The 25,000-nt window shown below is 36.1% G+C and overlaps 2 protein-coding genes across 2 annotated transcripts in view; both read left to right on the top strand.

Annotated features, from left to right (window-relative positions):
- LOC144965617 (protein white-like) overlaps positions 1-3,164 on the top strand; it is a 39,131-nt gene extending 35,967 nt beyond the window's left edge. The window contains exon 22 of the mRNA XM_078901158.1: positions 1,788-3,164. Within this exon, the coding sequence (XP_078757284.1) occupies positions 1,788-1,892 (105 nt within the window). The 3' untranslated portion in view covers positions 1,893-3,164. The remainder of the gene's footprint in view (positions 1-1,787) is intronic.
- Positions 3,165-11,828: 8,664 nt separating this feature from the next.
- Positions 11,829-25,000, top strand: part of LOC144965615 (uncharacterized) — a 24,006-nt gene continuing 10,834 nt past the window's right edge. The window contains exons 1-6 of the mRNA XM_078901157.1: positions 11,829-11,873; positions 12,269-12,319; positions 14,657-14,772; positions 17,090-17,216; positions 20,683-20,829; positions 22,247-23,722. Coding sequence (XP_078757283.1) covers positions 12,302-12,319; positions 14,657-14,772; positions 17,090-17,216; positions 20,683-20,829; positions 22,247-23,722 — 1,884 coding nt within the window. The 5' untranslated portion in view covers positions 11,829-11,873; positions 12,269-12,301. The remainder of the gene's footprint in view (positions 11,874-12,268; positions 12,320-14,656; positions 14,773-17,089; positions 17,217-20,682; positions 20,830-22,246; positions 23,723-25,000) is intronic.

Below are 25,000 nucleotides of genomic sequence, written 5' to 3'. Positions count from 1 at the left end.
AAAAATTCGAAATCCTGTAAATTCCATGTTTTCCGAATTTTGAAAGATTGTGGGTTATCTGATAGAATGAATGGAGTTGACGTGACTATGCTCTTTGGTATTGTTTTATACCGTCAGTTGGGTGATTAGTTATCATAAAAGTCCCTCTAACCGTAGCCATCGTTAACTTATACCCCGACACTGACCAAAACATGACGTCAAAGACAAGTCTTTGGCCACAAAAGAAAACAAATCGTGAGTTCTATTCAATAGTTCAACCAATGGTATCACTTGTTTCCTTGAGCACTACTAATCACAACTCACTAAGCCCTGCACAAACCTAAAAAATGACGTCAAAAGACAAGTCCTAGTGGTTGCCTGTGTCTGGCTATAAGTTAACGATGGCTACGCTCTAACAGGCTGTAAATATTTAAAGTCACACTTTGTGTTTCCACACGTTTCTGGCGGGCAAAACAAGTATCGTACCTTTGTTCTTTTAAACGTGAGCTTTTATATAGCACTGAACGTGCTCAAAGCGCTTTAATAGGGGTCCCTAGTCACCAGCAACATTAACTAGTAGGACGAGACATGACGCCTGTTAGGCGACATTACATTTTTTTCCGAAAGAGACAAAGCTGTTAAAGGTCATTTTACACCTGAGTACAGAGAGAGAATGTTAGTAAAAGGCCTTTTCAACTATGCGCCGCTCAGAGCGTGACTCGAACCCATGACCTTCCGATCCTAAGGCGAGTGTCATTGCGTACACATAGCATCAACATTAAAGGGTCACGTTTTTGGACAGATAAGAAAAGCGTAGTGTCAGTGCACGACAGTGTTGGGTCTTGTGGTTTAAAAAAACAAAACTGAACTTTTATATTGCGCAATACCGCTATAATAGGGTCCCTGACCAACAGCAACACGTAACATGTAGAACGAGACATGACGCCTGTTCCGACAGTCAATGTTAACGGACAGGTACTCATTTTACTCTTGAGTACGGTGAGAGAATGTAAGTAAAGAGTCTTTTCCAAGGACTCAACTCTGCGCCGAGCGAGGCTCGAACCCAGGACCTTCCGATCCGAAAGCGAGTGGCATGCCTCTAGACCACATAGCCGCATGGTAGTAGTTTTCCGATTATCTCCATTTTCAATCTATATTATTATTTTGGGATAGCTTTCTTGTCACCTGACATGACAAATCACAAATAAAATAATCTTTGTAGAGGCATGTCAACACCACCCTATTTAGAAAAGCATATATTTTGACAATTCCTGTTAGCTTGATATTCGAATTGTTTTACATGATTTGTCATTTTATCCTAGTTATTTTATCCTTGTCATTTTGTGCCATTGTCAAGGCGTAATATAAAATATTACTACTACTACTACTACTACTACTACTACTACTACTACTACTACTACTACTACTACTACTTCTACTACTACTACTACTACTACTACTACTACTACTACTACTACTACCACTGCATACTACTACTACTACTACTACTACTACTACTACTACTACTACTACTACTACTACTACTACTACTACTACTACACTACTACTACTACTACATACTATATACTACTACGACACTACACTACTACTAATACTACTACTACTACTACTACTACTACTACTACTACTTACTACTACTACACTACTACTACTACTACTACTACTACTTCTACTACTACTACTACTACTACTACTACTACTACTACTACTACTACTACTACTACAACTACCATTATCATTATTGTTATCATCTTAAAACCTGTTTTTTTTAACTTTTATATTCAAAGGAGAACGTGGAAGAAGACGTGGGTATTCTGTTTGCGATATTTGCTGGCTTTTACATTCTTGGGTACATTGTGTTGTACATTCGGGGGAAGCGCTCCAGAGAATGATTGTTAAAGATGTGATTTGTTTGCACTAATAATGAAGTTACAACATCCAGGATTTTTTAGAACCACCGCCTTCTATCCGTACTCTGTATTCAGATTCTGTATTCGATCGATCCTCCAAGATTCAACCAAGCAACAGTTGAGAGTTTATTATATTAGAAATATTGTTGCTGTTGTTTATATTTAGTTTGTTTGTTTTTTGTTTGTTTGAGTGTTTCTTTTCTTAGTTTGGATTTTCTTTTTTGTTTGCTTATTTGGTTGTTTCTGGTTGTGTGTGAGGGTATTTTGTTTTGTTTATGTTTTTGTTTGTTTTCTTTTTTTTTTGTTGTTGTGGTTTTTGTTTTTTGTTGTTGTTGTTGTTGTTGTTGTTGTTATTTTGTTTCTTGTTTGTTGTATTTGTGTAACTTACCATTGCTTCATTGTTGGATGACGGAAAGAATGCGTATTAGAATCATAAATATAACACATATTGTATCAAATTATACTGCACTGTTTCTAAGATAATAATTTTCAAACGAACAACTTTTTTACATCATTCTGAAAGGTTCACAAGTCACAGCTCCTGTTTAATGTTAACCAATCAAAACAAGAACACCGTAACGAATACACAGCTGTCTTTAAATGGACGATTATTTTTTCTAAAACATTTCATCTCATATTTTTATAACATTTACGTCACCAGATCAAATGGACGATTAACATCAATATTTTTTTAAAACAAGTTTGCAGAGAAAAAAAAATGATCTCTCTATTTTCAAATAATATTGCTACCCATGTCATGCTTAATTTCTGCTATATCACTAATAGTTGAGGAAAAGGATTGTAGGAACGTAAACTGGAAATGTATTGGTATCTTTTGAATTTTGCAACAAATGGACACGTTTGACTGGACTTCTATATCTGTTTTAATTATAAATAGTTTATTAATGCGCAGGAAGTGAGATACAGCCGACGTGCCCATATTAGATGGTCTGATAACCGAACGCAATTATGGGCTTTATCTAATATTGTTGTGATGAGTAATACTTTGTGTTGGTTTAAGAAAATTTCCTTTACAACATTGAGCCCATAATAATTTGGGTTTTCAAATAAGTGCACGTCGGTTGCAGCCCAATGGTTAGATTCAAAACAATAGTTAATTGTGTCCATTTTCATAAAACTGAGTTTTCTTATTCAGGTTGCCTATACTGTAACAATGAGCCTCTATAAATGGCTCAAATGACTTTGAATTATATAAACCTGTTGTTATATAAACAATTAAAAAGTGAAATATAATTTCATGTGTTTTGGGTGCATTTTTTCTTTCTCCTTTCTATTTTGATGCAGAATTGATTAAACACGTATTCATAATATCTGTCACGAGTGTCACTGAACTTGCATCGGGTCAGTTCCTAGTTACGATGACCAGAGCAAATTGCCAGGCTTCTTTACCAGCAAGATAAGGCACTGGGTGACTGCAAAAGACTCAACTCACTCAACCCTAACACCGACTACATCCGTAGTTTACCCGGGCTACTTTTTACCCCATGCCTATTTATTACATTTTTTCTGAGACAAATTACAGGCGTAGTATCAAAGCTAATTTTTTTTGATTTTACATGTTAATGAAAGTTGAATCAAACTATCTTTGTACATGCTCATTTTTAATACATTTTTTTCCAATTTTGAAAAGTAACAAAAATCTCTAGGATTGAGTGTTAAGGTATAGGACGACCTGTTTAACAGTAGTCACCCTTCATCAGTCGACCCTTTCCAACTGTCCCACATGTACACGTTGCGGGGAAAAACGAAACCGCAGAGCATCTGGTTGAGGGTGACGAGGCTGTCGGACGATTGTGCACGAATGCGATAACGTGTTCTCCGCCTGGATTGACCATCATAATATTGTTATAGTGTGAGACCATTCTAAGCTACTGCCATCGATATTCTATTTCCTGGGCCCTTTATTCTATTGACTGACTAAACCATTCGTTTGTGCTTTTACTAAGATAATTCAAAGTTTTTTTTTCCAAGTCGACATGTCAAAGTAGCAAATTTGACTGCTAGAGCCTTGTTACCAATATACTCATTTATCCATCGTCAACATTTTAAAAAACATAACGGCCATTGTAAAAAGATGAAGAGCTTCGTTTGGGAAGGAAAATGCAAGGAAAGTTGATAGAGACAAAAATTATTATCATTATAATTGATTTTGTCACTAGTTAAGAAAATTTGTTAAACCTTTACATTCGACAAAAGTCAAAGTGATACTAAGCTAATAGAATCGACAAAAGTCAAAATTATACTAAGCTGATAGAGTTGACAAAAGTCAAAATTATCCTAAACTGATAGAATTGACAAAAGTCAAAGTGATACTAAGCTGATAGAATCGACAAAAATCAAAATGATATTAAGCTGATAGAATCGACAAAAGTCAAAGTGATACTAAGCTGATGGAATCGACAAAAGTCAAAGTGATATTAAGCTGATAGAATCGACAAAAGTCAAAATGATACTAAGCTGATAGAATCGACAAAAGTCAAAGTGATATTAAGCTGATATAATCGACAAAAGTCAAAATGATACTAAGCTGATATAATCGACAAAAGTCAAAGTGATACTTAGCTGATAGAATCGACAAAAGTCAAAATGATACTAAGCTGATATAATCGACAAAAGCATTTCATTTACTTTAATCGGGACTAAAGAGAGAGTTGAGAAAGTCGGAAGGAAAATTCGTCGCTGAAATACTCTTCAACAGTTGTAACGTCACATCCTTCCTAATGACGCATGGTAACTTAGTAACACTGGCTATAAACTATCGGAACAATGGCGGACGCCCGTATGAAATATTTCTCTGACGAGCATAAAAGCGTATCCAGAGGAAAAAAAGAACATAAATTTGATCATGTTTTGACTTTTACACATTCTGATCACAAGACATATGAAAAGTTCTAGTCAGCATGAAGAATAAAAAGTAATGATTGTCTTTGTTTAGAACCAAGATGGCCGCTGTTGCCGGGCGGCGTGACATCAGACTATTGAATCCAATTGCAACCTTGCTTCGGGAGAAATATGTGAGAAAGAATACCAGAGACAAGAGGTGTTGCTGATACTGTTCTCGGCGAAAAGAAAAACAAGTTATGAATCATGTAGATTCATCGAAAGCTCACATGTGTGTATGTGTGAGTAGGAGAGAGTGAGAGAGAGAGAGAGAGCGCGCACATACAACACACGTACACGCACACACAAACACACACACACATATATAGATATATATATATATATATATATATATATATATATATATATATATTATTTGCAGGTATGATAACCCAATACCTTATGGGCTCATTGTTGTAATGGAAATCTCAACAAAAAAAAAGACGCAAAATATTGTCCATTACAACAATGTTAAACTAGGCTATAAGGATGTTCGGATGTCAGACCTGCATATATGTATACGTCGAGCAAAGTCATACAAAATGTCTTCTACAAGGCGAGTACAAATACAACCCATAGCGGCAATAGTGGATTTCTCCCATCCTAATATAATTATTACTCTAGATTCAATTCTTTTCAACAAGACAAGCGCAACACTAACCACCATGCTATTACAGCTTTAGACAAGAGAGAAAACGAAACTTATATGTAACCCACCACGTCAAAACAACATCACGTCGGGGTGAAGCTGATGCTTAAGATATAATTTAAAGTCAGAAATTTTGGGTTTTCGTTCCTTATAAAATCATATTCATGTTTTTCACTAACCCATACAAATAAAATCCAGGGCTAATATTTGTATAATATGAGTTCAAGTTTCAGTTTTCCTCTTCTAGGCCGACACGACATAATACCGAGTTGAGGCAATGGATCACAAATTACATTGTGTCAGACTAAGGAGATAAAATATGGATCTCATCGGCTGCAAAATGTTGATTATTTTATGATTTGAAATGACATGTTTCTTTTAATTATGGCATTTTGTCCGCGGCTGAATTATATTATTAGAATGATACTTTGTGCGATTTTGTGTGCGCGAGTTCATGAATGAATTCGTCATCTGTCACAGAAAAACGGCGTATTTTATTATAGCTGTTATTATCATCCATTGTAGAAGACTATAAAAAAAAAACAACTCTATGTGATTGAATCCTCATATGAGGTTGAATGAATGAATGAATGAATGAAGTTATAAAGTACCGAGATCCACAATGTGCTAAGAGGTGCTTTACAATATGCAAATAAAACAAAACAATAAATTAATAATTTAAGCATAAAATCTATCATATTTGAATAGCATAGATCAATTTGTAATTTAATTACCACGCACTGTGCTACAAGGTGAAAATTTAGGGTATCTATAATATGTAGACCTGATAGAAATGTTAAACATCAAATGATTTTCTAAAGAGATGTATTTTAAGTTTCTTTTTTAAATTTTCAAATGTGGGACATTTTTTGAGGGATGAAGGCAGTTGGTTCCATAAGACGGTTATGTATTATTATATGCTTTTAACTATCATAGAAGCACATTCGTGTTACTCATGTCAGTTCGGTTCAATTTCAATCAGTATCTTTTTCTGGTTGACTCTTTTTTTTCTTTTGTGGAACTTGGGGAAATCTTTTCTTTTTGTTTTAATCTCTTATTCCTCTTGTTATATTTGTTCTGTTTCTTTTTATTTTGTTTTTACATTTCATTCATTCAAAGGTGAGTTTCAATTTCATTTTTCTTTTTATTACTCTATGGTAAGGCTAAAAAATAACTTCTTTTTCGAAATTTATGAATATTATCCACGACAATAGGATTTAAAACATGGTCAATGCGTATTACAATGCTTCATTAAAAGGTTCATTCAACTGTAACAATAGTATTAGACATTGCCAAATGTACCAATAGTATTAGACATTGCCAAATGTAACAATAGTATTAGACATTGCCAAATATAACAATGGTATTAGACATTGCCAAATGTAACAATAGCATTAGACATTGATAAATGTAACAATAGTATTAGACATTGCCAAATGTAACAATAGTATTAGACATTGCCAAATGTAACAATAGTATTAGACATTGCCAAATGTAACAATAGTATTAGACATTGCCATGTTAACCAGTCAACAGTCATACTCTGGAAAAACATGCATTAAAAAAATTGGCCAGAAAACTCGTCGTTCAAATAACGATCGATTTACATGACCCTAATTTTGGCAACAACTCTCAAACCTGGGACTTTGCGAAGTTATTCAAGATCTGATTGTGAATTTGAAATTGACATGTCGATTTTTTAAAATCAATTTCAGTGCGACTTTATGCTTGTGATAGGTTTCCTCTGTAGCTCTTAATTAGTGTTGGGTTATTTGATCGCTTTTACTCGATCGACGATCGAGCGCCAAGCCACGAGTCAGTGCTCGATCTCAATGCCGGAAGAGCGAGTTAGTAAAACGATTACTCGATCGTAAAACGATCAGGCGGGTTGTGAGCTTGAGACGATCTTGACACGTGAGACGAGCTTGAGACGATCAGGATTCGAGCGAGCGGAGGGGTAACGAGTGTTTCGAATCATTTCAAATTCAAACGATCACAGTTTGCCATCCGATACCAATCGCCAATGTTTGCACACGGTAGTCTGTGGTTCTTCCACAGCCCTCACTCCTTGTCAGATGTTAGTGTGTCTGGGTGGCAGTGGCAGGGAAATTCGTATAGGTGTATCACGCGTGTGTGACAAGACTTCATTAAACCTACTAAAGTTTGACTATCACACACACACACACACACATACACACACACACACACACACACACTAAGGCTATTTCTATGACACACACGCATCCCTCTATCAATGAACACTCCTACAGTAGTGCGGCTATGTGGTCTAGTCATGACGTAACTATAGGTAGTACTCTAGTCGACCATGGGTCTCGTGCATTATAATGGTCTAGTGGTATGACACCCGCTTTGGGATCGGAAAGTCCTGGGTTCGAGCCTCGCGCTCGGTGCATAGTTGAGTCTTTGGACAAGGCTTTTTACTCACATTCTCTCACCGTACTCAGGTGTAAAATGAGTACCTGGCCGTTAACAGCGTTGTCTTTGTCTGAAAAATTGTAATATCGCCTAACAGGCGGCATGTCCCGTCCTACATATCAAATGTTGCTGTTGACCGGGGACCCCTTTACAAAGCGCTTTGATCACATTTAGTGGATATTGTAAAGCTCAATTTTTTAAAGTAAAACATTAGCTTTGAATATGGAATGTTTCAATTTTAGATGCCTGTGTATTCTTTGTTAGTTCCCATCATCATCATCATCATCATCATCATCATCATCATCATCATCATCATCATCATCATCAGGGGCAGCGGTACGGTCTTTGGTTGGCACCCGAAAGGTACCGAGTTCGATCACCCGCCGCTGAGTGGTCTTGAGCAAGTCACCTTGCCCTAACTAAATTTGCGGCGCTGCACTGCGGCTATCGCTTGGGTTATTCCAGTCTTCCCTTAGAATAGACCCAAAAGACGAATCTCCCCTATGGGATGAATAAAGGGAATTATGTTTAATTTATTTATCATCACCATCATATCAGCGGGATCATCATCATCACCACCACCCTAATAATAATGGATAAAATAAATATCAACACATTTCAATGTAATAATCAATCTAAAATCAACCAGTGCTCCTAAAAGACCCTTTGATTTCTTTGTCTAATTCGTTCCATACTTTTGGAGTCCCGACAAAGAAAGATTTTCAGCTAACTATAGTTTATATATGGGAATATTAATCAGTCGTTTATATTGGAATCGGAGTTGTCTAGCAGGTGTATTAGTTCAAAGCGCATTTCCAAGGATTTACCATGCTCAATGAACTTCACAATATTTTATTTAATTTATTCCTCCGGCACGCCATATCGACCATACATCCATTTCGTACAGTAGGTACCGATCGCTGTTTGGAGTCTTTTTGTATTAAAGCTCTTTACAATACCCGTCATTGCTTATAAGATAAGAATACATTCACACCTGAGTCAAGTGCCTGACACACGGACTTAACGTCTGGATCACAATTTTCAACAATCACTGTCACTCATCCGGCCATTGATAAGGCTTGATTTTGTGACAAGAGACACCGTACCACTGAGCGACCGAACAAATAATCACCATCTGCGCCATCGTCATCATCATCATCATCATTATCATCATCCTCATCACAGCCGTAACAGCCAGCAAAACCACAATCATCATCTTCGGGTCCGGTCTATCCGTGTGGGGGGGTGGGGGTGGAACCTGCTAAAGTATTTCATTTTTTAAACAGAAACACGATAATCATCATCATCATCATCATCGTCATCCATTGTCGTCGGCATCGTTATCATCGTGTCCGGGCAATCCGTGTGTGTCTGGGTGTGGAACCTGCTAAATATTATTATTATCTACCTACCTAATAAAAACACACCATTCTTGTTCATTTATTTTTCAAATAATGAAATGAAAGGCACGACCTTTCCCGCACACACAAGAGGCGATGACGACCAGTGACAAATTATGGGAGGTGGGGGCGGCCGACAACTTTTGGCGCGACATAAATATGAAATGTTAAGGTGACAGCGGGATGATGGTGGTGGGAGGGGGGGGGGGGGGTCTCAACCCTTCACCATCAACAACTGTTTGATGGCGTGTGTGTGTGTGTGTGTGTGTGTGTGTGTATGTGTGTGTGATGCGACGAACGATCATAATCAAGGCTGCCAGACAGCCAGATTTCTTCTTGCCCAAGTAGTCAAATAGACCCCAAATAGCCAAACACCACAAGCATTCTGACTCCCTTGAAAAACTCATTTGTTTTGATTAACAAAACAATCGACTACAGTTGGATAAACTTATCTTTTCATTTTTTTTAAATAAAATATTTTTTTTAAAATGAATAATAATAGAAAAGCGTTTCTTAGTAACCAATTTTGAACTTGGCCATCTGGCAGCCCCCATCATAACCAGCTGCAGTCAAGCCAGCCACAGACATAAGAGAGGGAGGGGTATGTGAAGTTTCCTGTGGCAAACGAGTTGCTCGTGTTTTTTTTTTTCAAACGAATCACTGCTCGATGACGTCACTGACTCGAAACCCGCCCGAAACCGACTCGATTTTAGAGGACTCGATCGAAAACCCGCTCGATTTGATCGTTTCAAACTCGACCCAGCACTACTCTTAATAGTACAGTAGTAGCAAATTAAAACTCGTTGCTTATTTACTGGTATTGTAGGGTATCCTCTTAGACTGTCAAAATTTGGAATGAAGTGGATGTTTTTCTGCATTTGTATTATTTTAAAAATTGATTAATTAATTAATTAATTTTTAGAAATTACTCCTTTTATTCATACGAGTTCACCTTCACTGAAAATCGAACAAATTTGTTCGATTTTCCATGCATATGAATTCGAGAGAAAGCGTCTATTTCAAGGACGACTGGAATCACCCAAAGCGTCACTGCAGTGCAGCGGCGTAAACTGAGCTAGGGCGAGGCGACTTGCTCAATGCCTCACAGCGCAGGAAGCATTCGAATTCGGTACCTTTTTGATTGATTCAATCGATGATTTGATAGGAAGATGGGTGTCAATTAATGAAATCACAGCGACACCCCCCCCCCCCCCCCCCCCCCACAAACCACCAATATCCTCAGAATGTAAAAGGTTATGTCCCAACATAATTATTTTATACAGTTTAGTCTATACAGATTTTTTAAAATATCCAAGTGACGTATAAGGGAGCAAGCACTGGCGTGTTTTAAATATCTGAAAAAGTGTGTATGAAACACTGTCAGAAAAGTCAATAAAGAAAAATACAAGTAAAACAACGTTAAAAAATCAGTCTTCCTCGACTGGAGGAGAGTTGAGTCTTAGGGGATATTTGTTTTGTTTTTTGTTTTTTTTTCTTGTATTTTTCTTTCTTGATTTGTCTGGTACTGTTTCATACACGCTTTTTCAGATCCTTATATAGATTTGCGTGAATTGAACTAGTATTATGAAAATGGATAAATTTTCAAAGAGAAGTGTCGCTAGCAGCATTAAAAAGAATCCGATTTTGTTTAAATAAAACAAACAAATAAATTCCCTTTATTCATCCCTAAGGGGAAATTTTTCTTTAGGGTCTATTCCAAGGGAAGACTGGAATGACCCAGGAGTCAGCCGCAGTGCAGCGCCGCAAAGTGAGCTAAGGCTAGGTGACTTGCTCAAGGCCACACAACGCGGCGGGTAGTCGAACTCGGTACCTTTCGGGTACGAAGCAAAGACCATACCGCTGAGCCACGCTGTCCCATAAGACAGAATTGTCGATTTTTTATATTATTATTCACTCTTCTCTGTATGACCTTCGTGTAATTTTACCTTGCGGTCGTTTTAAGTAGGGAATGTCCACTGAGTCAAACTTGTTTGAGCGTAAGCTCTCAATCCTCATTGAACAAACACAAGGAAAATGGCGTCTCAATTGAAATATCTTTAACTCCACATGTTGAAGTCTTTATCCTGATAACAAACCAGTAAATAAAACCAACAAATGCTGAACAAAGTGGGGAAGTAAATTATGATGCATCCCGTTTGAAGTGTATCCGTCCCATGTTTGCTTACGCCTTTAACGCCGACCCCCAAAGGTGTCTCCGTTCACAAACCTACCATTTTCCTATGGATATCCTTCTTAGCCCCCGTTGTGTGCTCACATTTTTTTAACGTTCTTGGTTAATTACAATTTACAGTAAACATTTATCCAACTAGGGCCCAATATTTAAGTTTCAAATTAACGTGTGACATTTACAAATGTTGCTTTCTAAATACATCTTTGGCGTTTTATAATTATTCAATGTGTTACCTTTTGTTTTATTTTTGTTTGGACCTTTTAACTACAATGTTTGCGTTATTTTCGGCATAAGGTTCTGAATTAATTACAGTTATAACTACATAATGCACAATTTTCTTTCAGTTGGAGATGTTGTCGATAGACTAGAATGCTTTTGTTTCTGGCGTTGAGTGTTCAGTGCTTTATACTTCTATTAGTTCTGTCGAGACTCTAATTCTCAGTAACAACGTTAAACCTCGTCCCTCTTATTCCTTAACCAGTTCACTGTCGTTCTCTGGAAAGACACATAATATTTTTTTTTAAATGGCGATGAAACTATTCCTTCAAATATCGATTGATGTCAATGACCCTAATCATGGTAATTACTTTCAAACCTGGGACCTCGCCGGGTCCCAGCTTTGAAAGTTTTTGTCAAGATGGGAGTCATTTAAATCGATCGATTTTTGAAAGTCCAGTTTTCTGGCCAATTTTTTAAATACACGTCTGTCCAGAGTACGACAGTCAAGTGGTTAAAGCTTCGTGAAGAAATAACAAGTTTTTGTCTTGATATCATCTGACAGTGATCGTAGTTGGCATCGATCAGAACTCTGAGAATGGCGACGATACGAAAGGTAAGGACAATATTCGATGAACTTTCTTTTTATCATATTTTAAAATGAGTTCTCTTTTTGTTCTTAATCTTGTAAAATACAATAGACATGAGCTTTAAAGACCCGAGCTTTTACATAGAAATAGAGCAAAATGCATTCAATGTGTTCAAATTTCTTTAAAGTGGATCCCTAGCTATCTACAACACTGAATACGAAAGTCTAGAAATGGCGCCTGTAATATAAAAGGTGCTAGTATTTAATTTCTCCTCGACGGATGCAACGTGGTTGCCATCCAAAGACTTATTCCATACTAACCTTAACAAACGATTCATCTTTGCGCCACCAACAACGGGGTATTGAGATTCGAACCTTTAACATAATGTAAGTCGAGAGCCATACCACTAAACCACAAAACCGAACGGAAATCGGGTTTTCTAACTTATTTACAAGTCGATTTTTGCTCTTAATATCTTACTAGGAATTATTGTGTTTTCATGACATGTGACGAGCAGGATTTCCATTTATTATGACACAAATTATTTTGTTGTAATGAATTAGAATTCCTAATTACAATTTATAATACAAAACAATAATTTAGGAGATTAACGTCTATCTTTATCGTATGACAGAATGGACCAGCAGCATAACTATCTTGAGTACATATCTATCTATTCGAAATTGTGGGCCTTCCACATTCTGGTGAATATTGTTCACTATTTTTGGACATGGAAGATCTCAAAAGCGATGGCGTCTTACAATACAACAGTGTGATTTTAAATTGTAATAAACAAAAATGAATATAACAGCTTTAAAAAAGAACAAAATAACAAACACGGAACGTTTCGACCGAGAAACGCCGATCTGGGATTTAGTAATGTATTTATGTTTTTATTGGGGTTTTTTTTTTTTTGTTGTTGTTGTTGGTTGAAGAAGGGTTTTGAGCCCTAAACGTTCCGTGTTTTGTATTTTGTTCTTTTTGAAGCTGTTATATTCATTTCTGTTTATTACATTTTACAGTCCACAGCTTCTCGCAGCTTCGTATCACTCTGAACAGTGTAATTTTCAGCGTTTGTTCCGTCAAAACACAGTGATTACTGCTCACAGACCAGCTGTTTCGACTGGTGAACATGTAGAGATGGCTTTGCTCTTTCAATAAATGCTTGTCTAACACTTCTCTTAAAAATACGCCACGCACAATACAAGGCACAACGATCACAAAAAGAAAGTAAAAAGTGAGCCGTTGCTAATAGTGCTCAATTTGTCACAATTTATTATTCCATTGATGTTGTGTAACTACTATTCACTGTTCACTTACTACTGGTGGTTATCGCTTTGCTTTTTGACGTTCATGTTAGGCAGTGTCAGACCGTAGCCTTCGTGCCAAGCCGTATCCTTCGTGTTAGACCGTAGCTTTTGTGCCGGACCGTAGCCTTCGTGCCATACAGACTGTAGCCTTCGTAAATGCATAGCTTAATGCTTCCCTAAAAAAATCGTTACAATACAAGGCACAAAAGTCCGTCATTAGCGTATAGGAAACAAACGATTCGGTTGATTGAACTATCGAATACAACTTTCATTTTCAGTAGGAGTCCATGGCCTTGTAATTTGACGTAATTCTAGTTTATCAATGTCAGGCTATGAATTTACGAAGGTAACAGAATAGTCAATGATTAGTGAGTAAAATTCAATAGTTCAACCAATGGGAAAATTGGTTTTCTTGAGCACTAATAACTGCAACCCACTATTCACTTTCTTTTGGTGATGGTCAACTTGCATTGTAACGCAGTTTTCAGGTAGGTGTCAAGCTTTAAGTAATTGAAGGTTGTTGTCAGGCGATCTGTTTACCAAGGCAAAACTCTGGCCTACTTCAGCGCATAGTTTAGACTTCTTCCACTACTTTATTTACTGATGTTTGATTATATTATAATTCATCAGTAAAATATAGATAGAAGAAACTGACTTCATTCAGCTCTCTGTTATTGTTTTATCCTGTCATTTTTTATGAGTAGTTCTCACTAAATTGTATTAATCAGATTATAGATAGAACAAAGATGACGTCATTCAAGTCTTTGTCATTGGGTTTTTTCCATCCGCGTTTATGAGTATTTCTCACTAAACTGTATTAACCAGACTCTAAACGTTCAAGATTACACATAGTTTTGTGTGTTGGTCCGTTATACTTCCGGATGGCAATGTTGTGTGCTTCTTGTGTGCTTCTTGTGTGCTTACCATCTATAAACGTTTAATGTTACACATTGTTTTATGTGTTGGTACGATATATCCAGCTGGCGGATGTTATGAGATTTTTAATTAAACGCGTAGCTTCACTAATTTATTTTTATTTTATGTTTCATTCAGAGTATTTTGGCTTTCCTTGGCTTCGTCGTCATGTTGGGTCTGATGACAACTCAAAAGACATTCCTCTTCACGTCTCTCCGTTCCATTCTCCATCAAGATGTCTCGATAGAAACAGGGTAAGTACGGGGAAATTATACAAGTTACTCTGAATGAGTCTAAAGCTACATATTGTCTTTTCGTTCCATTCTCCATCAAGATGTCTCGATAGAAACAGGGTAAGTACGGGGAAATTATACAAGTTACTCTGAATGAGTCTAAATCTACAGATTGTCTTTTCGTTCCATTCTCCATCAAAATGTATCAATAGAAACAGGGTAAGTACGGGGAAATTATACAAGTTACTCTGAATGAGTACAAATCCACGATACCATCAAAACCTTACAATTTTTCTAAAAACAAATGTAATAAGAAGACTTATGCTACAGTGAAAAATTGGAGCGGGTAAAATGAGGTATTCCATTGGAAAATCAATAAAACCAAATATTGAATTATATGACTTACAACATAAGGTATCGGTAAATTTAAAGATTACTTTTTTGTTCTTTCTTAGACTGTGTAAATCCGATTTGCCGTTTTATTTTAGATGTTAACCTCTACCTATAGATAGTATGCGCTTGGCTCAGAAACTCACAACATTGCCATACGGAAATATAACGGACCAATACACAAAACTCTGTGTAACCATGAACTTTTAAATTCTGGTTCATACAGTTAAGTGAGAGTTACTCATAAACGTGGATGGCAAAAGACAATAACAAAGATCCGAGTGACGTCAACTTCATTCTATCTATAGATAGATCGAAGTTTGCGCTTGGCGAAGAAGCTCACAACGTTGCCATCCGGAAGTATAACAGACCAACACACAAAACTATTTGTAACCTTGAACGTTTATAGTATGGTTAATACAGTTTAGTGAGAATTACTCATAAACGCGGATGGCAAAAACCAGTAACAAAGACTCGAGTGACGTCAACTTCATTCTATTTATAGCATCATTGGAAATTGAATTGATCAACTTCACAAGTCATTAAATTTATTTCCAGGTTTGCGCTTTGTGATTTACGGCCACGGATAGCTGGATTCCAGTAATTCTTGTTTACGACACAATGTATAATGAAGTGTAACATTACGTATTATACGTGTTGACTTCAATCAGTTCTTTGTTGTAATTTTTTTTTTTGTGCCATCCGCGTTTATGGGTAATTCTCACTAAACTGTATTAACCAGACTATATACGTTCACGGTGACACATAGTTTTGTGTGCTGGTCCGTTGTACTTCCGGATGGCAATGTTGTGAGCTTCCTAGCCAAGCGCACACTGTCTACACATTTCTTTCTGCCAATTTGTTGCGAGCAAGGTGCGCGCATTGGACAAGTGAGTGGAAAATGCCTCTAATCTTAGCTAAGAAACTCACAATTTGCCATCCGGAAGTATAACGGACCAACACACAAAACTATGTGTAACCTTGAACGTTGATAGTCTGGTTAATACAGTTTAGTAGAGTTACTTATAAACATGGATGGCAAAAAACAATAACGAAGACCTGGGTGGCGTCAACTTCGTTCTATCTATAGGCCAAATGAATATTATTTAGTTTCAAAATGTTGTAAACTATTCATGATTTCGTTGTTGTTTTGTATGTGTCTATTTAAGTTGCTTCAGAGTGCGTTGATCCATGCTAAAGAGAGCATCAATTGATGTTTGGTGAGAGAGAAAATACACGTATTCAAAAATACAATGCGCTAATCACTCTTTTGGAGACACTTATCAACAATACAAATACACATATACACACAAATGCACACACACACACGCGCGCGCGCGCGCGCGCAAACACACTTTCATAGACACCATACTATATGTAAGTGCATAAAAAGAATAGACACAACCTCATTCTAGAATTTATAGATTTATTTACAGAGATGCGTAAACATCAGTTTACTATTGATAATTTACCAACGGTTAGCATCACAATTGATGACATGCGTTTAAGTTAAATACTAATCAGATCAGTCCGCCAAAATCAACAATAATCGCATTGGGTGTACTATTGAATATAAATGTTGACTTTCTTTCGCGTTAACTAAGTGGACGATTACCACGCTTTGTTCTGCTTTCGAAACCATATCAGCGATAAAAATGCTTAAAATCTTAAAACTAAAACTGTCTTATAAATTGACCTCTTTCAAATGGTTTGCAATAAAGAAATGTATGAATCCTCAAATTGCAGAAAAGAAAGTAAGGAATACTTAGATCGACGACCTACGGATATAAATTTGAGATATTCTCATTCATTCCGCTTTTATGTGTAAATTTACACATACTTTTGTTCTTCATTAGCAAATACACCAGCTCAGATAGTTACGTATATTACTGAACATCACAATATCTATTTTTACCTGTAAATGTTTTGTTTTCTTATTTTTATCCAGATACGCCATCGTTGCCCTGGTCTTACTTCCATCGTACATCTTTTCAATCTTCTGGACATTGTGGAACGTTCCTTTCATCCTGAAATCTGCGTCCGTTAAATCAACGCCTCTACGAAATGTTTGCGTTGTGAGTATTTTTCTTCTTCTTCCTGCATATTATCTGTAAACCCCCTGTGGTGTATTGTCGCAGTTTTTTTTTTTTTTTTTGTTTTTTTTAGTGTTTTTAGAGTAGCACAGAAGCGATTCTGTCTCTGAACTGTTTAAGGATTTCAGAGCTGACTACATCCGCAGGCGGGCGGTTCCTTCCTTATGTTAATGGGTGATGGAAAAACGACTGCTCACGTAGTGGTGGATGGCGTCAACTGCATAGCGTCCTTCTCACGACCAGGCGGAGTTGTCGTATCAGTAAGGTCGTGGGTTCGAGCCCCCATGGCCACGAAATTTTTATTTTCTGTTGTTTTCTGGCACTTTTCTAATCTGGCATTGCACTTTTGGGCGTGGAATTTGGACTCTGTGACCATATCCTCTGTTTGTTCCCCTTATTGCTGCTGGTACAAGATCTTGAGGGATGTCAACCAACTTATGTTTTGAACGGCATAGCATGGTTGGTTTTCATTTCGTACTTACACTTCCCCGGAGACAGCGATACACATTGTTGTGTCCGACTTACGACCGATCGCAATTTGCGCCACCTGCAGAATCGAGTACCTACTCTTCGCATAATCAGTCATTTAGATAGACATATCTATAGAAAATGGGAGAAATGTTTGTGTATATATACACATATCTTCAAAAGTGCTTTTTCAATGCGCCTCATTTTTATATTGTACCCACGCCAAAGGGGCTTTCCGCCTATTTTTTTCAACTGTTCTTTGACAATTTCGAAATTGCGATGGTGTTTAATACAAGATCAATGAATAATATAAAATTATGATAACTTATAAGAATAATTACAATAACAATTATGATATAATAAATATATACTGATAATAATGTCCAAGCGGATGATGGTGATGATGATGATGATGATGATGATGATGATGATGATGATGATGATGATGATGATGATGAGTATTATTATAGATGTTGTAGTAGTAGTAGTAATAGTAGTAGTAGTAGTAGTAGTAGTAGTAGTAGTAGTAGTAGTAGTAGTAGTAGTAGTAGGAGTAGCAGAAGTAGCAGTAGTAGTAGTAGTAGTAGTAGTAGTAGTAGTAGTAGTAATAATAATAGTAGTAGTAGTAGTAGTAGTAGTAGTAGTTGTAGTAGTAGTAGTTGTAGTAGTAGTAGTAGTAGTAGTAGTAGTAGTAGTAGTAGTAGTAGTAGTAGTAGTAGTAGTAGTAGTAGTAGTAGTAGTAGTAGTAGTCGTTGTAGTAGCGTAGTTGAGTCCTTGGAAAAGGTCCTTTACTCACATTCTCTCACCCTACTCAGCTGTAAAATAAAAACCTGGCCGTTAACGGCATTGTCCCTGTCCGAAAAAATAGTTATATCGCCTCATATGTCTCGTCCTACATTTTAAGTGTTGCTTTTGGCAAGTGACCCTTTGTAAAACACGTTTGGTACGTTACGTGGATATTGCACTAAATAAATGATTAAGCTTTTGTTTTTTAATAGTAATGAAGCTGCATTTTTACATTTTAGAAAAGGGGTCACAACACAAAAATGTTTCTCTTTACGTGGTATCAAATTCGTTAACATTTAGCTCTGATAATAATCCAGCCGGTCTTCGGTTTTTCGTTTTGCTATTTCTCTTTGCTTTGTGCTGCGTTCGGCTTTTTTTTTTTTCATTTTTGTTCTGTTTAATTCTTATTATTTTTGTTCGTTATATTTTTTTTTGTCTGTTTGTTTTTTTTCTTTTCTTTGGGTTTTTTTTTTTTTTTTTTTTTTTTTTTTTTTTTTTTTTTGTTTATTTGTTTTTTTAATTATTTTTTTTTTTTTTTTTGCTTTCGTTTTTGTTGTTGTACTTATGGTGTTTTTTTTTTTTTTTCTATCGTCTCTCCCTTTTATTTCATTATTTATATAGTCATGTGCAAAAAGTAAGTTGACTTTGGTGAAGTCACGGGTTTGAGAGTTTTTGCCAAGATGTGAGTCATTTAAATCCATCTACATTTGAAGGACGAGTTTTCTGGCCAAATGTTTAAATATGTGTTTTTCCAGAGAACGGCAAATTGCTCATTGTTCCTTGGATTACAGAAGATGTAAAGTTGCCAACTTAAAACGGTTCGTTCTGTGCAAATGGGTCAATGAAAGTCCGTGTGCTGCTATCACTGCTCATATTCCAATAGATAACAACCGACGTCAAATGATGAACATGCTGATGTCAGTTTCTCTATCGTTGTTGAAACAATTACCCAGTAGATTTTTGACCAATCAAAACATGGAATTTGTGACACACTTTCACACGTGCTCTGACAAGCATAGTTGGCTGTTTATAAACAATAACGTGAATGATATCTCTCTCTCTCTCTCTCTCTCTCTCTCTCTCTCTCTCTCTCTCTCTCTCTCTCTCTCTCTCTCTCTCTCTCTCTCTCTCTCTCTGATCATTGCTATTGTTTTTAAATCGCAAATTGATGACTGGAGTCATCACACAATTGTCTCGACTATTTTATAAACGTTTAAGTTTACACGTTGTTTTCTATGTTGGTTTTATGGATCAAGCGGTGGAACAGTGGGTATTTTACTTAGACACATACTATTGATAGTAAAACATGACTAGCTTGCTATGTTTACCAATCGCTGCCATTGTTTACATTATGACGATTATCTGAGAGGCGTGGTTATTTCAATGTCTATAGATTTAGTCTAAAACATGACTAGCTTGCTATGTTTACCAATCGCTGCCATTGTTTACATTATGACGATTATCTGAGAGGCGTGGTTATTTCAATGTCTATAGATTTAAAAGACTTCCTTGGTGCTGTTGCATAATATCGATATCTTCATGATTGTTTTCTTTGAATGACCCGTTATTCGTTTGTCTTACGCTCTCCTGTTTCACTATACTTTCAGATTAATTTTTAAATAGACTTTTGTAATTTCCATAGGACCTGCGTTAAGTTTTGCAACAGACATCCATTCCAGCCTAAGCATGCACAATCAAACGCTTCTCTCACTTAGTCTAGGATGATTTTTTTGTTAGAGACGTTATACTTAATACTATTTTTTTAAATATTAATATCGTTGATATTTTGATTATCAGATCACGTGTAGTCACGTTTATTTTAAGGCTATTGAATTTGGAAACTGGCGTAAAAATCCTATCATTTAAGTATCTCCAGTTACCCGTGGCATTGCTTTTCTAAAATTCTTTCATGCGCACATTATTTACAAAGATGAAATTTCGTTGTTTCAAATTCTAAGCATTGTTCTTTTGATTGAATAATAAAAAAAGAAAAATAGTTACATTCACTGAATAGACAATTAATTAACCTTTCAAATAATAAATAACACATTTTTGTGCTTGGATTTTGTCAAAGGATATACAGGAGGAAATAAGTGTTAACTTACGTTTGCAAATGACTATATTTTGTAATATATTTAGGGACAATATTATCCTCATAATTTATGTCTTGTATTGTACTTTCTTTTCTTTCCAGGGGGTGCTTGCCTCCATTGTGGAGTCTGGCTGTGTAGTTGCATTTGTTACACAAATATTTTCAATGCTGCCCTTGATTGTCTCTGTTCTGGCCATACAAGGGACGTTGGGTGTTTCTTGTCTCCTGACATTGATCAAAAAGTCTATGGTGAGTCAAATAAAAGTACCTCCAATGCCATTCTTAAAGTTTCAGCAGCAATTCAGGTTGTAATGACCCTGAGTAAATGCTGCAGATTGTCGTAAAATTGCGTGACTCATTATTAAAAACCCCGTGGGACACATTACTCTGAAAAGACGTTGGCAGACCTACAGTGTGTCCATAAAGTATGTCCCTGATTTCAAAGACTTATTATTCTAAACCCATCATAGATACACTGTATTTAAAATTACATCTTGTTTTTACCATCTTCTAGGGAAAAGTCATACACTTATGCCCAAAAGTCGTCAATCTTCATTACATCACGAAAGTTAGCAAGATGAACATTAACTTAAAAGAACTCATTTTCTTTCATTCTATTTTGGAATAACAAGGCTGCCACAAAATTCTCTTTTGTGATGTGATTGAATGAAATAAAATCGTCAAAAGCAGCTCAACAACAATTAATAGTCCAGTTTGGCAGACCATTACAGGACATGAATGCAATTTTTCGGAAACAAACATAGAGATGGTTTTCTAAATTTTCTGAGACACAAAGTGACGGTTTGATATGACTGATGCAACTACATTAAATATCTATCTAGATATGCCCAGAACAATATGCTGCATCCCATCTTCGTGAATATCAGCCACAGATCATTTTGAAGTAAGGCGGTGTTTCTCCACCTAGGAAACAGGCCGTTTTCAAATATCTAAACGACACGTTTCCAGACAGATGGATTTGGCGAGATGCACTCAATTGCCTGGCTGCCTGGGACACTGATCATTTCTCCCCATGACTTATTCCTTTGGGGCTAAATCAGAGACATTGTTTTGTTTTTTCAGCTCTTATACCAGACGTTGGAACGCTTACCATGAAATAAAAGAGCTATAATTGAATTATCACGCCACAAAAGCTACCAAACACACGGATAGAAGTCGAAAATGGGTTGAATTTGCTTGTAGGTAGCCATGGCAACCATATTGAGACGCATTTAGTAAAATATAATGGTCAATAAAATGTAAAGCATTTATGTATTCAGGTCATAAGTCCATGTAAAAAGTACATTGGCTGTAACGTTTTTCTGTTAAAGATGTTATCGATCAGAGAAAGACTTTATGGACACCCTGTATTTTCATATGTACACGCCGATTGGTAGCAAGTGGTGATATTATATGATGTAAACCACCACAAAAATATAATTAAGTTTGATGCAGAAAATGGAATGGCCAGTTGTGTCAAACAATGTCAGATCGAGATAAATTATGAACATTCATTTAAACTAAAAGCAGTTTCCGCGCTATTTTCATGATAAACCCTCTTACAATTTTTTTTGTTTATTTGTTTATTCGTTAGCTACTTGTCAAACTTTATTTTGCATGTACTACGTATTATTGTTTTCACAAAGTATTTTTATGACCTCAACAGAAATTCTCAACAAGCATGGAAGATGTTTCTAGTACCAAAGGAAATCCCCAAAACAACAAGGAAACCACCCTTTGCTGCAATCGTTCTCGCATCGTAGTGTCTGCATTGTCCATTCTGGCATTTCCTATAGTAGCCTTGTTATTATATGGCATGGGACTAGCCAATTTTGCCACGTCATTTAGCTTTGCCGTGATCCCATGTTTGTTAGGCTTAATTTGGACTAAAGAACTCCAATGTTATATTTTGAATCCATCGGAGACAGACTCTCTCAGCGACAAACGTTTCACACTCTTGTATGAACTCATTAAAGCTGTAGGAATTGTGTTTTTTATCTTAGTGGAATTATACTTGAGGAGTAACGTTCGAGATCAGAGTGATATTTTAACGCGTTTTCTTTCAGGCTTTCAGAATGTTTATGGCAATGGTCATTCCGTGTCACCTCTCATCATTCTCCACGTTACTAGTCTTCTTTGTGTTGCAATTGCCTATGTATCCCTAAGCCTGTGCATTGTCCTCTTTGGTTTTGTTTTACCCTCGTTGGCATCTACAGTGCTCAGTGTTCTCATATGTCTTACTATGGCTAAACACAGTAACGGAATTGAAGAGACCATTTTTTTCGGATCGTTTCCTCAATACTGCGTCTGTGCAGTGATCCTAGTGTGGGCATGGGTATGGCCTTATATTTTTCTTTCGCCCTCTTATATCCAAAACCCATCGTACCTAATAACTCCACATAAATGGTTGTTTTTTGGATACGGATGCAGCACAGTCTTCTGTGACCAGCGATTTCTCCTCAGCTACGACACAAGCCGTTCTTCAAGCTTAAAAAGAGATTATCGGAGAGTCAAGAATAGAATATATATTTGTACAACAATGTATCGTGAAGCTGATTATGAAATGGAGAGATTATTAATTAGTCTTGAGGAAATGCTCAAGAATGACAGTCTAAAGAATGTCCACTTTGAAAGCAACATATTTATGGATAATGGCTGCAATGGCAATTCCTTTAATGATTTTGCCGCCCAATTAGTTGATCTCCTTGTTGCAAGAATTGGTGTAGATTTTGATAATATATTTTGCTGTCGAGCTCCATATGGAATACAAATGTCCTGTAAACTTCCTTCCGGTTTACCTGTGTTTATTCATTTCAAGGACTCAAAGAAAGTTAAAGCAAAGAAAAGATGGAGTCAAACAATGTACATCAACTATGTCATGAATTTCCGTAAATCAAGATGGCGATGTGATCGTGATCATCCAGTCATTAATAAATCAGATATTTGCCAATGTTTAACTAACCAAAAATCAAGCAGAACTGATATCAAACTTCACGAAATGGATTGTTATTTCATTCAAGGTGCTTTGACCAAAATTGATGGCTCAGAACTGACCGCTTTTAAATCTTACAGGACAGAGAGTGATCAAGGGTTTTCGTCAGTTGAGGAGTCAAGTCCGTCCTTCAGCGAATCAAGCACACCGGTACATCTTTTCATATATCTAATAATCACAATTACAAGTTAACTATTTATAGAAGCACTGATTGTGTAATTGAATCGTTTACATTTTGTTTCGAATAAATTAAGGATAACGGAGTTGTGAAGACTCCACAATCTGCAGCCAATAGCTTAAGACTACGTTATTGCTCACTGATTATAATTTTTCTATTAAATAATGTTTATTGAGAATGTTCACGACCATGTCACTTTTTGTCAAACAAAAGGAGAGAATTAGAATTTTTTTTAATTCAGCTCGTCTAAGAATTATTTTGGAGAATTCGGCTCTATTAAAGTTACTGTCGCAAAATATTATGTGGTTCCCTGTTTCCTCTAATACGAATACAGTATGGACACAAAATCTCAAAGTATAGAAGATATATTTCGCCTGATTTTGCCAGGTTTAGAGTTGTCAGATTGTTTTGGTTTGTTTGTTTTGTTTGTTTGTTTGTTTGTTTGTTTGTTTGTTTTTTGTTTTTGTTTTTTGGTTGTTGTTTTTTTTTTTTTTTTGTTTTTTGGTTTTGTTTTTGTTTTTTGGGTTTTTTGTTGTTGTTTTTTTTTTTCGTTTTTTTGGGGTTTTTTTTTTTGTTTTTGTTTTTTTTTTGTTTTTTTTTGTTTTGTTTTTTTTTTTTTGGGGGGGGGGGGGAGGGTTGTATTTTTGCCTACAAAAGATAACAAGTAGCATGTTAAAATTGAAGCAAGATAGCATTCTTATTCTAAAACTTACTTCATGGCAATACAAATCACAATTTGTCGCCTATATTTTGACAAACTAAAGCACCTTTTTTTTAAATCGTAAAAAAGCACTTTATTACTTCACATTACTCTTGAACCATGTTTGTGTCGAGGAGCACACAAAACCTGGTTAGGGTCAAATCATTTTAAAATCGTGCACGCATTTATTGAAAGAATAACTCCTGATGGTTTCTTCCAGAAAAGGCACTAACTGCATTTTGGTCCATGTCACATCTCCACCAAATTTTCAGTATTTTGAGTGTACATAATATGACAAATTCATTCTTTGACATTCTTGACTTGACAAACATATTTACTCCTATTTTAAGTTTTCTTTTTGTTTTTGTTTCTTATTTGTATTGAATGTACAGCATAACAGAGAAAACAAGTCAAGTTCTTGTATTTTCAGTGTGCCGTGGCATATATGCTATAAATGGGTTTAAAAGATAAAATAATAAAGAATGTGAATATTTTGCATTTGCCACTTTTGGAAATTATTCTTTTTCTTTTCAATGCAGTATAAAAATGT

Source organism: Berghia stephanieae, chromosome 2, assembly GCF_034508935.2.
Source record: "Berghia stephanieae isolate SIO BIC M18660-M18661 chromosome 2, UCSD_Bste_1.3, whole genome shotgun sequence".
NCBI lineage: Eukaryota > Metazoa > Mollusca > Gastropoda > Nudibranchia > Aeolidiidae > Berghia > Berghia stephanieae.
This window is presented reverse-complemented; position numbering and strand designations above follow the sequence as displayed.